The sequence below is a fragment of the Crocuta crocuta genome, unplaced genomic scaffold (assembly GCF_008692635.1).
Source record: "Crocuta crocuta isolate KB4526 unplaced genomic scaffold, BGI_CrCroc_1.0 scaffold127, whole genome shotgun sequence".
Lineage (NCBI taxonomy): Eukaryota > Metazoa > Chordata > Mammalia > Carnivora > Hyaenidae > Crocuta > Crocuta crocuta.
Window position 1 is genome coordinate 13183601 of NW_027532008.1, and position 11243 is coordinate 13194843.

The 11243-nt window shown below is 55.8% G+C and overlaps 1 protein-coding gene across 1 annotated transcript in view; it reads right to left on the reverse strand.

The window, feature by feature from the left end:
- Positions 1-1095: 1095 nt before the first annotated feature.
- Positions 1096-11243, reverse strand: part of PRDM2 (PR/SET domain 2) — a 72148-nt gene continuing 62000 nt past the window's right edge. The window contains exons 5-6 of the mRNA XM_077775668.1: positions 7659-7802; positions 1096-2992 (exon numbers count right to left, since the gene is read on the reverse strand). Of these exons, the coding sequence (XP_077631794.1) occupies positions 7682-7802 (121 nt within the window). The 3' untranslated portion in view covers positions 1096-2992; positions 7659-7681. The remainder of the gene's footprint in view (positions 2993-7658; positions 7803-11243) is intronic.

Genomic DNA, 11243 nt, shown 5'->3' on the forward strand with positions numbered 1-11243 from the left:
AGAAGCCCAGCAGCTGACTGCTATGTTCTGGGGGTCTGGGGACTAACGTCTGTTGTACACAAGGTTCCTACCTGCAGGTGGCTTGAGAGCTGGAGAAACCAAAGGGTGACATGAAAGGCAGCAGCAAGCGGCAAGTTAGGAAATCCTAGACTTTGGGCAGGAAGGGGCTGAATCCACTCCCTGGCCTACATCTGCCGGCTGTGGGGCTCTGGGCAAATTGCTTCGTGCGTCTGAGCCTGATTCTTCATCTGTGAAATGGCTGTCGAGGTACCTGTCGTGCTGTCAGTTGCTTGATAGGAGAGGGAACGTGTGGGGAATGTCTGGCACATGGCAATTCTCAGCTTGTGGCCCCTGGAATGAGGGCCTGGGGTTGGAGTCACTGCTGCAGAAATACAGTTATCAGGGAAGATCCACACACCTGTTATATCTGAATTCCTAGAGATTCACAATGAGGGATTCTTTTTTTTTTTTTTAAGTGTTAAGTATGTCCCAAATATTGCACAAGTATATCCTAACAGTGCGATATTTGGAGCCTTGAAAACGTTATACAAAGATAAAGCAGCTGGTCATAAAAGATCACAAACTGTGGTGACCCCATTTATGTGAAATGTCCAGGAGGGGTAAATCCACATGGATGGAAAGTAGATTTGGGGTTGCCTAGGCTAACGGTTTGGGGAGAAAGGGGGAGTGACTGCTACTGGATACGGGGTTTCTCTTTGGGGTGACTGTAAATGTTGTAAAATTGAATGCAGTGATGGCTGTACAATGGAATAATACTAAAAACCACTGATTTGTACAATTATGTGGGTTAATTCTACAGTATGTGAATTCGATCTCAATAAAGCTGCTTAAAGAAAAGAATATATGTACAATCATAGAGGCCTTTCCAGCCATTCGCTGGCAGGGGGGAGAGTGTTTTGAAGGCAAGTGACCTTGCTCACCAGGTAGGGTATTTCCACAGTGAGCTTCCTCAAAACCTCAGCTTTCTCTTATGGGTGGAAGGGGGCTGCTCCAACCCACTCCCACCCCACGCCCCACAGAGATCGCCCAAACGGAAGACACAGAACACAGAAACCAAACCGATCACTCCCAGGCTTGTTCCTTACAATCGTGCTTCACACTTTTATTGTTACTTTTCTTCACATGGCAGATACAGAACCGTCGTCTTCCGTGATCCAAACCCACGCCCCAAAACCACCACTGACCAGCAAACACCACTCTTTAGAAGGCCACCCCCATGGTCATGACTGCAACACTCATGTGACCCTTTCCGCTAGTCTGAGAGGGCCGAAAGCTGACCGGCACTTTTGCCCATGCAAAAACGAGTGGCCCCCCAGCCCCCAGCAACATTTCCTGGAATTCACCATCGGCTGAAGGTGACTTTCTCTCGAGGTTTTGGGTTCGTGAGCCTTCCTTGCTGCCGAAAGGGGCAACCCTCAAGAACGGAGAAGCAGGGGTACAGTTCATGAGTGTCGATATCAACGGGACAAAATTGTGTCGTGGGGATAAGGAACAGCCACAGCTTTTCATGCTTGCGCGGGTTCATTTTAGGAGTGGGCCGAAGGATTCCAGCCTATGGAAATTTAAACACAAACGATGGTTTGTAGCTAGGTGGCAAATGGCAAACTGTGATGTAGGCCAGCGATCGGCGCTTTTCTGTCCATGTGAGGATCATGTGAGAACTTTCTCCCGGACCATCATCAGACCCTACACTGCAGCCAGTCGACTGATTAATTAAATAACACAAGTTATAAAACTTTAAAAAGGGGGGCATTTACAGTCAGGGACATAAATACGTGCTTTTAAAAGTGTCTACGTACATATTTACAGAGTTGCAAGATCAACCATAGTAGCCCTGAAAAAAAAAAAAGTCCCTTTTTGTGTGCGACCACTCATGTTCTCCCAAGTTCTCCCCTTCCACCGTGGGTTTGATCATCACTTCTGAAAACGAAGCTGCGAAAACAGCGCCAAAGTGGTCTCAGACATCCGTGTCTGGGGTCTGCCCCAAAGGCACAAAACCCAAGACCCTCACTGAACTGGGTCCAAACTCCTAGCTCAGCTCACCCGTTTCTCCGAGACATGGGCTGTCCCTGCAGAAAGCAGGGGCCAGCGCCATCATTCCCTGGCAGGCGACTGGTGGCCTCTAGAAATCTCTTCGTCTTCCCCCCTGTGCTTCTTAATCCTCCCACTCAAGTTTTCTTTCCCAATTTTTGCTGTTTCCCTTCTCAGCTCATTTGGGAAGGTCAGTCGCTAGCGTGGTGATGGTCCCGCCGAGTGAGGCGCAGAAGCACCAGGAGACCTCGCCCTCCCACCACATGCTGTCCCCTCCCCCCTCCCAAGGAGGGCGGGGGGAACGGGATCTGCAAACAGGGACGGGGACTTCTCTCCCAGATGCCCAGGGACTGACTAGAATTTCGAATCTGGAAAACGACTCAAGCCAGCAGCTCAGGCAAAGAAGGGGGGTTTTCGAAGTGCGCAGGCCGAGGGGGCCGCTGGGCGAGGCTCCGACGCGTCTACACGCCGCTGATTCCCAGAGACGCTGGAAGGCGAGGGAAGGTGGGGTGGTTAGAAGGGAGACTCAGCCTCCTCCTGAAGGCCTTCCTTGGAGAGAGGCCTGGAGCAGACTCCTGAGCCAGACCGCAGTCCCCGCCACGGCCAAAGACAACCCGAGAAGCGAAAAGCAGGATCAAGGAGCTCTTGAAAAATTGCATAGTAGGAGAGGCCCCACCCCAGCAGGAAGGCTGAGCTGCAGAACACGTCCCAGGGGCTGCGCGAGTGTCATCCCCGCGGTGGAGTCGGCTGCCTTCCTGCCTCCCGGGGGCTTGGGACCCTCGTCTGAAGACCGCACACGCACACACGCACGCACACACGCACCCACACACTCCCTCCCTTTCTCTCGCAGGCTCATAAAACTGGAATAGGTCGGTACTCCCTGCAGGGCAGAGGGCCAGCCAGTCCCTTTGGCTTCACTGACTCCAGGTCACTTCAGGTGCTGCAGGAGAAAAAGAAAAGAAAAATAGTCACAGTGGCCGCATCCTCAGTGCCTACCGTGGGCTGTTCGAGCATCCTCTCGGCGAGTTTTCCTAACGCAGCAATTTACTGGCATAGGCCACGTGTACAGGAAAAAGCGCAGCTTGCTGAACTTTCACCCTGTAACCAGCACCCAGATGGAGAAACTGAACATGACCAACGTCCCCTCCAACCCCACCCGCCACGCCCCGCCCATGCTCCTTTTTAGAACAGCCGCTAACCTTCACCCCCAGAATAACTACCTCCCCTCTACCACCATGGATCGATGTCTGTCCGTTTTTTAACTTAAATAAATGGAATCAACCAGCACACATCCTTCGTGTCTGGCCTTCCCCCACATGGCGCTTCTGGCACATTCATCGCTTTGGAGCCGCGCGCGCAGCTCCGTCCACCTCCTTGCTGGAAGGTTCTACCGCAGGAGCGTGCCGCTTTCATCGGGCTGGTCTGCCGCCAATGCCAAGCGGCCAGCTTCCAATCTGCGGCCGCTGTGAAGAGTGCGGCTGGGACACGCTTATCTACACCTGGGAGACACGGGCGGCACCCATGCATGCATACTTCCGCCGAGTGGAAGAGCTGGGTAGGAGGCTGTGCACACAGGACAGACAAGCTTTCCACACGCGTGTCCACACGCCCGCTGAGTGTCTCCCCAGTGGTGTAATTGCTGGGCCTGGGGACGCGTGTCCAGCTTCAATCGATACCGCCAAAGACTTCGCCAAAGTAATCCCACCATCACCGGATCTCATTCTAATGCTCCCGCGACCCTCGCGGCAGGGGACACCGATCCCCACTTTGCATGGAAGAAACAGAGGCTCAGAGAGGGCAAGCGGCTTTTACGAGGTCAGGCTGGCCGCGCATGGCAAAGGTGGGGCTTGAACTTGGGCCAGCCTGCATGTGCTTTCTGTCAGGAGGGAATGGCCGGCCTGCACGCCTCCCGCAGCGCAACCCCACTCACAGTACTTGACACAGAGCCGGGCTCTGAGTCGGCGCTGAATAACTTCTGCTGCGCTGGGCTGAATAGGCGCGTGGATGGCACTGTGCTAGGCCAAGTTCAGGGGCTCCGTTCTCTTACCCCGTGGACCCGGTCTCATTCCTATAACTCCTCCTCCCACTACAACTACTATTCTTATTATTACTACCGCTCCTCTGACAATTCAGGGAGAACAGCACAAACAGCAGTGCTGAGTCATGGCAGGCTTACCACATACCAGCCACCTGCCTGCGGGCTTCTCATATACTAACCGATACAATCCTTACAGGAGACCCATGACACAGGTATACTATTAACCCATTTTACAGATGGGCAAATTGAAACGCAGAGAAGTGAAGTACCTACCAGGATTACTGGAGCCAGGATTCGCTTCCAGAAAATGCACACTTGCCCACTACCCTAGGTCCGTTCCAACCCCCGAAACCTCCTGATGGCGCTGGAAGGAGAGCCGCGGGCAGTATAGGAGGAGGGTGCCCTCACGAGAGGGGGCCTCCCTTCCCGGTGGAGGCCTGCAGGTGCCCATGCCCATCCCCGCACAAGCCAGGGGAGAAGAAGAACGCAGACACAGGGGCCAGCTGTGGCGTGGCCTGCATTCCCTCGGTCTGGTGTGGCTGGTGTGCATGTGTGTTACCTGTGGGTCATCGAGCGGGATCCATAAAAGAAGCCATCTTGCCAGTCCCCAGCCCGAGGGGCAGCCCTCCAGGGAGGGGGCCCCAACAGCAGGGGGCGTGGCCTGGACCACTGGGGCTGGAGCTAGGCAGAATTTGCCAGAGGGGAGCTCTCTTATCAGGGAGGCGGGCAGGGGGAGACACCCCACCCACCCCCTCCTGGGACCCCACAAGAGGGCCAGCGTTGGGAAGCCTCCTCCAAGGCCAGCGACAGGCGAGGGGAAGATCGCAGAGGCGGCTAGATGAGCGAGAGGTGCTGGTCCCTTCCCTGGACCCCCCCCCGAAGACCCCGGGGCCCACGTCCAGCTGGCCCCATGCGCCAGAAAGAGACAGAGGCGGACAGGCCGTGCAGGGTCAGGCTTCACACCAGAATGGTGATATGTTTACACCTGAAAGTGAACAGGAAGCTCTGCGCTTTGCCCATGACATCGATAAAGCCCAGAAAAGAGAGGTGCCCACTGACGACGGTGGTAGGAGAAACGTGGAGCTCCTCGTTTGGTTCAAACCGTCAAGTAAACTGGCCAGAGGCTCTCAGCCAGCAAGGGCGGCAGGCGGGGGACAGTCCCGGGGCCTGGGCACGCTCCGCGGAACAGGCCCACTGCACTACAGTCTCACACGGGATTTCGGGGCACGAATGCAGGCCACTTAAAGTCCACCATCCGCTCTAGGAGTCAGACGACTCAAGTTCTGCTCCAAGCTCCGCCCCCTGCCTCTCTGTGACCTCACACCCTCCCCACGCTGACATCCTTTGTCACAGCACTCAAAACATCATTATGGAAATGTGTAAACACAGCTCGGGACCGAACCGTGTCCCCCTCAAAATTCATATGAGGAAGCCCGCACCCCCAGCGTGATGGGATTAGTGCCTTTACCGGAGACATCACGGCCTCCTCTCTGCACCACTGAGGACACAGCAGGGAAGAAGGTTCTGGTGAGGACCGTGCTGGCGCCCTGACCTGAGACTTCAGTCTCCAGAACTGTAAGAAATAAATGTCTGTTGTTTAACAAGCCCCCAGAGTCCGTGGTATTTTGTTACGGCGGCCGGAGCACAAACAGTATAAATAAAGTGGTTTTTTTTTAATTTGCATTCACAGATACATAGTATTTTTATATATAAATAGGTCTGTAGATGGTCTATTTATATATAAATAGGTCTATAGATAGATAAATAAATAGATCTTTGTAGATAGATAAATCTATACAGACACGTGCTTGTTGTAAACACAAATTAGAAAAATAGAGAAAAAGTTTAAGACTTTAAGGGGCAAGTCCAGTCACTTAGAAATTAGACTATTTCGTCCTGAACACTCATTGTTGATGGGCAAACGGGCTGTTAGCTGCAGATGCTGATTACACTGGGCTTCTATTCATCTGAGCACCTTGCCTGGGAAGCTGCACGTGTATGAAAATAAGGGAAGAGACGGCAATCCTTCCGGGCTCGTGCCCTGGCCCCTGGACAAGAGTCTGAATTAGCATCGCTCGGCAAACACCGCATCACCACCAGAGACTGCAGTGGCCGATGAACACGCCCTGCCTGTGGACGGATCAGACCAACTGCGCCTGGCTCCCCTTCAGGTTGCAAAGAACACCTGCTCTGGGATGGAAGCCACCCCTCGGCGCCTAGCGGCCACCACAGGCACATCCCCAGAATTATCCTGGCACCGTTTCCCATTCTCTGGAAGACTCCGGCCCAGCCTCTCCTCTCCAGGCCCCAATCTTTCCATCTGTGAGATGGGAAGGGAGGGGAGGGACAATCTCCCAGGTCTTCCGGTGCTGCACTATCCTAGGGTCCACTTCAACTCTGCTCCCTGGCATCCCCAGCTCAGGGCCCTGTGTCCTCTCGGGGGCCTGAGCTGTAGACACAGGCTCGGTTCTGGCTCAAGACGACAGACTCTCTGGGGAAAGTGGATTTTGTGTCCATTCCCCTCCCCAAACCCCAGAGAAATAAAGCCGAGCCTAGAGACCCCAGCAGCTTCTGGAAGGATGGAGTGAGCGTACCCTCTGGGGATCAGGGCAGGTGGAAGGGAGGAAAGTATAACCCAGAAGGCCCTGGAGTTTCAGAACTCAGCCCATTCTTGCCTTAAACGATGACGTTTTCATTCTGAACAAGCCCAACTGCATGAAGCAGGCATCCCCAGAGTTGAGTGCACCCCAGAATCACGGAGCCGCCCGCCAACACAGATCCCCAGGCCCTGCACACCAAGGATGCTTTTTAGTCAATCTGGAGTTGCACCTTGGGGTCTGTCTCTCTAACCGGCGCCCCAATGGACGCAGTCTTCCAATGGTCTCTTTAGAGGCTGGCCTCAGGGACACAATGGAGGACATGCCGTGTCACCAAGCAAGAAGCCCAAGCTGTAGAGCAGGTGCAAAGCCCAGCCCCCTGAAGATGGAAAGTCTGGCTCCTGTGAATGAATTCAGGCTTTACCATCAGACAATCCAGGAAGAGACTTCTGGTTCAACATAAATTTAAGCTTTGTATCTTCCAGAATGGTATCACTTTCACTTTCAAATACACTGTCCAAACAGACTAAGCAATCTTTCCTGGGCTTAAAGCCTCTGAAGGTCCCGATTACTGCTGGTTATTGTTGCTGTCGTGCTTACTCAATACCGAGAGCTGACACTTACCTGGTGCTCTCTACGTGTCAGGCACTGAACTACATGTTCTGCGTACATGTGACACTTGTTAATTCTCACCACCTATGATGTAGGTCACCCCCACTTTATAGATGTGGAAACTGAGGCTTGGAGAAGTTGAGTATCTTGCTGAGGTGCCATGGCCAGTAAGTGGCAGGGCTGGGGGCCGGGTCCAGGGTCCGCACCTACCTGCAGGAAGGCCCCGTGTCCCACCCGGCACACGTCATGCCCACCCTCTTCCCTGCCTCCCAGCCCTCCCCAATGACCCACCCCCCCAGCCCTCCTGGGCCCCCCGAGCTGCCCAAGCGGTGCCAGAAGCTGCTCCACCCTCCTCGTACCTGTCAGGGAGCAGGCGAAGGGTCTACTCTTTGAAGAGGGGTCCCTGCAACTGGGCTGCAGCCGTTGCCTTGACATTCCTGCACTGCCTGGTGACGTACGGGACGGCTGGTGGAGGGCACCGGGACGCCAGGCGCAGACTGTAGCTGTTGGGGACAGGAGCGACACACGCGTCACCAGGGGCCCGCCCGGGGCCCCACACAGCACCCTGAGGCCCACGGGAGGTGAGCTGTAACAGCCCCCGTGAGCTCCACCGTGCTCCACCCACCACCGTCCGTCCCCTTGGAAGTGATGGGACGCGGAAGCAGCTGCAGGCCGGGTTCCAAGGCACTGCGCTGAGCAGGGACGTCCTGGGGACGCCCAGCAGAGGGACAACAGCTCCACTGTCTCCCCATCTGCCTTCCCAGGCACTGTCCTCCCCTCAGAAGCATCTGGGGGGGGGGTGGTGCTNCCTATCAGCTACGACAGCCTGTTAAATTCGATTGCTCTTTCCCAGGGAAGCATTTAAAAACATTTTTAAAGGTAGGTAACCTAGAATGATTCCTCCCCTTCCTTCGCCCGGCAAACTCAGACTCCTCTTTCACGTCCTGGCTGGGATACTGCTTCCTCCACGAAGCCTTCCTTCTTTAACTCCTGGATGAGGCATCCCTCCTGCAGGCTCCCACTGCCCCCTAGGGCTTCCCCACCACAGCACTCATTACACTGAGTCACAATTGCAAATTAACGAGCTGCCTCCCTCGTGAGCTGTGAAATCCCAAGGGGAGGGCTTCTGTCTTGTTTGCGGATGTATCTTAGCACAAGAAACGAAGCACAACAAAAATAAACACTTGTTGAATAAGAACAACGCAGACGCCAGAAATGTGCTAAGTATTCACACATATCAACTATGTCCCTCTGCGTACGACCTATCGAGGTGGATATACTGTATCAGCCCTAATTTAGACGAGAAAACAGGCACAGAGAGGTTAAGTCATTTGTCCTAGGTCCCAGTTCTGTTCCCCACATGGAAGAAGGGAAGTGAGGGGCGCCTGGGTGGCTCAGTCAGTTAAGCGTCTGACTTCGGCTCAGGTCATGATCTCACAGTTTGTGGGTTCGAGCCCTGCGTCGGGCTCTGTGCTGACAGCTAGCTCAGGGCCTGGAGCCTGTTTCAGATTCTGTGTCTCCCTCTCTCTCTGACCCTCCCCTACTCACGCTGTCTCTCTCTCTCTCTCTCTCAGAAATGAATAAAACATTAAAAAAAAAAAAGAAAAGAAAAGAAAAGGAAGAAGGGAAGTGAGCAGGCCCTCCGGACAGGAGAGGGGACGGTGAGGAAGCAGGCAGGGTGGACACTTCCAGGCACATCACCTGCACTGGGTGTTGGCCCAGAGTCACCTGTGAGGGAGCGAGGGCTGGGAATGGGGCGGGTCTCAAAGCTGAAACGTCAGGGATTAGACTGGCAGTTCTCAACACGGGCAAGCGTGCAGCAGCATCCGGAGACGTTTTCGGTCGTCACGTCGGAGGGAAGGGATGCTGCTACCAGCGTCTAAGTGGGCGGGGTCAGAGATGCTGCTGAACGTTCCACAAGGATCCGAATGTTAACAGCGTCATGGCTGACGCAGGCAGCTACCAATTAATACCTATCACGATAAATGAGTAAGTGAAGGTGTAAAAAAACAAATGCATAAACAGACACCTGAGGATGTGGCCCTCCGTCCAGGCGCAGGGCTGCCCAGGGTGAATTCCTCCCCAAGGCTGTGCGATCAAGGCCTCTGGTCAGCTTGTTCTACTATCTGAGCAAGACTCCGGGCAGAAAACTAAGACCTAAAGCTCAGCGGCAGCCTGTGCCCCAGAGGGACCAGCAGAGCCCCAGGATCAGGAGGCCCATGTGGTGGCCTGGGGGTGGCTGGGACCCCAGTGTGAGCACAGACCCTCGGGCAGCCGACCCGACTGTGGGAGGGACAGTGCTAGCTGGAAGCTTGGACGTCCTTGTCCTGTTGGGAAATAGGTCCCGGGACGCCGCAGATGCCCCCTACACTGTCCCTCCTCTGCAGAAACGCCTCCGATGGACTGGGGCAGGCCCCACGTCATCAATGTCTACGTCTTCCTCTGTCACCGTCATTACACATCTATTCAACACTCAAAACCCAGATCCGTCAAGCACGGGTCACTAACTGCCCTGGCTGCCCAGCCATCTCCAGCAGTCGGGCACTTCCCCCCCCACCCAGCACCTGTTCCGCCCTCAGGCTGCTGCAGCCGCGGGAGCCACAGCCTTGTCCACTAGGGGGCGAGCTTTCTCCCCAGCCCTCCCTCAGCATCCTCTTGGTTGGAGAGCTTATGATGGGGGCTTGGGGGGGGAGGGCCAAAGTCCCCAAAGGCAGGCCCCTCTCGCCACCCCTCAGCACACGGTCCAGCCCAGCGGAGGGCAACGCCAGCTGGCACATACACACCCCCTGTAATTCCCAAGCACTTTCTCTGCTATTATCTCTGGATCCTCGCGGCAGCTCAGGAGGTAGGAAGAACAAGCGCTTTTTATACCCTTTTCACAGATGAGGACACTGAGGCTCAAGCAGATTCGGAGACTTTCCTGGTGCAGCAGAGCCCAGCCCTTTCAGTTCCACAGGCCACAATTTCTGGGGAGACACCAGGCCACCACCTGGGTGCGTCCTGTTAGGACTGGGGCAGTGATGTCCAGCAGGAATCCCTTCCTCGCCCAGTGGCTGCCCGGAGCGGAGACGTCAGGTGCTGAGGAACAGCGTCCCCGGAACCAGGTACTTCTCCAGCTCCCAGCACAGCAGTGGTTAACACATAAAGACCTGATTCGAGGCTTCCACCCTCTAGCTGTGTGGCCTCGGCAAGTCAGGGGCCTCTCTGGGCTCTTCGTTCCCCGTGTGCACAACGGGAGCAGTCATTTCATCCATTAAATTCAGAGGAAGCTCTTCGTGCACAGGACGCACTGGCCCCCTCCAGCGTCCCCGGCACGGGGTCTGCACTGTGGCAGTGGGCGGCGACGTAGGCGCCTGCCGTGTGACGCAGCCCGAGGAGGAGGCAGGGCGGCTGTCAGTCCCATTCCTCACACTCACCGGCTGTGTGGCCCAGGGGGAGGCCCTCCCTGCCTCCTAGCCTCCGAACCTCGGCTTCCTCATCTGTAAAATGGGACGCCATCCCTGCTGGCCTGGAGGCAGAGCGGGGCTGGAAGAGCCCGGGCACCCGGATGTGAGCACACGTGCCTTCTGAGAATTCAGCACACGTGGGCTCCTCCTGGCAGATCAGAGCAGGAGGGGCCTCCCTCCACGGGCCGTGTCCCTCCCCCTCCTCACGGGCCTCCTGGCTCCCACGCGGCCGCCCCTCCCATCTTTCTACGGAACAGCAAGCTGTCCCTTCCCAAAAAGCACCCTGGATCAGGTCACGCCCCTGCGGCAACTGTCAGTCCCGGGCTCGCAGCACAGGGATCACGCTCACATGGTCCTCGACACACATGGGCGGGCCCCTCACCCCCCAACCCTGTGGGCTCCTGCTCCCTGGGCAGCCTTGGGCTTCCTTCAGCACGTCTGTCCATCCATCCGTCTGTGCACAGCGCCCCCTCCTGGCAGCACCCAGCCCCCCCCCCT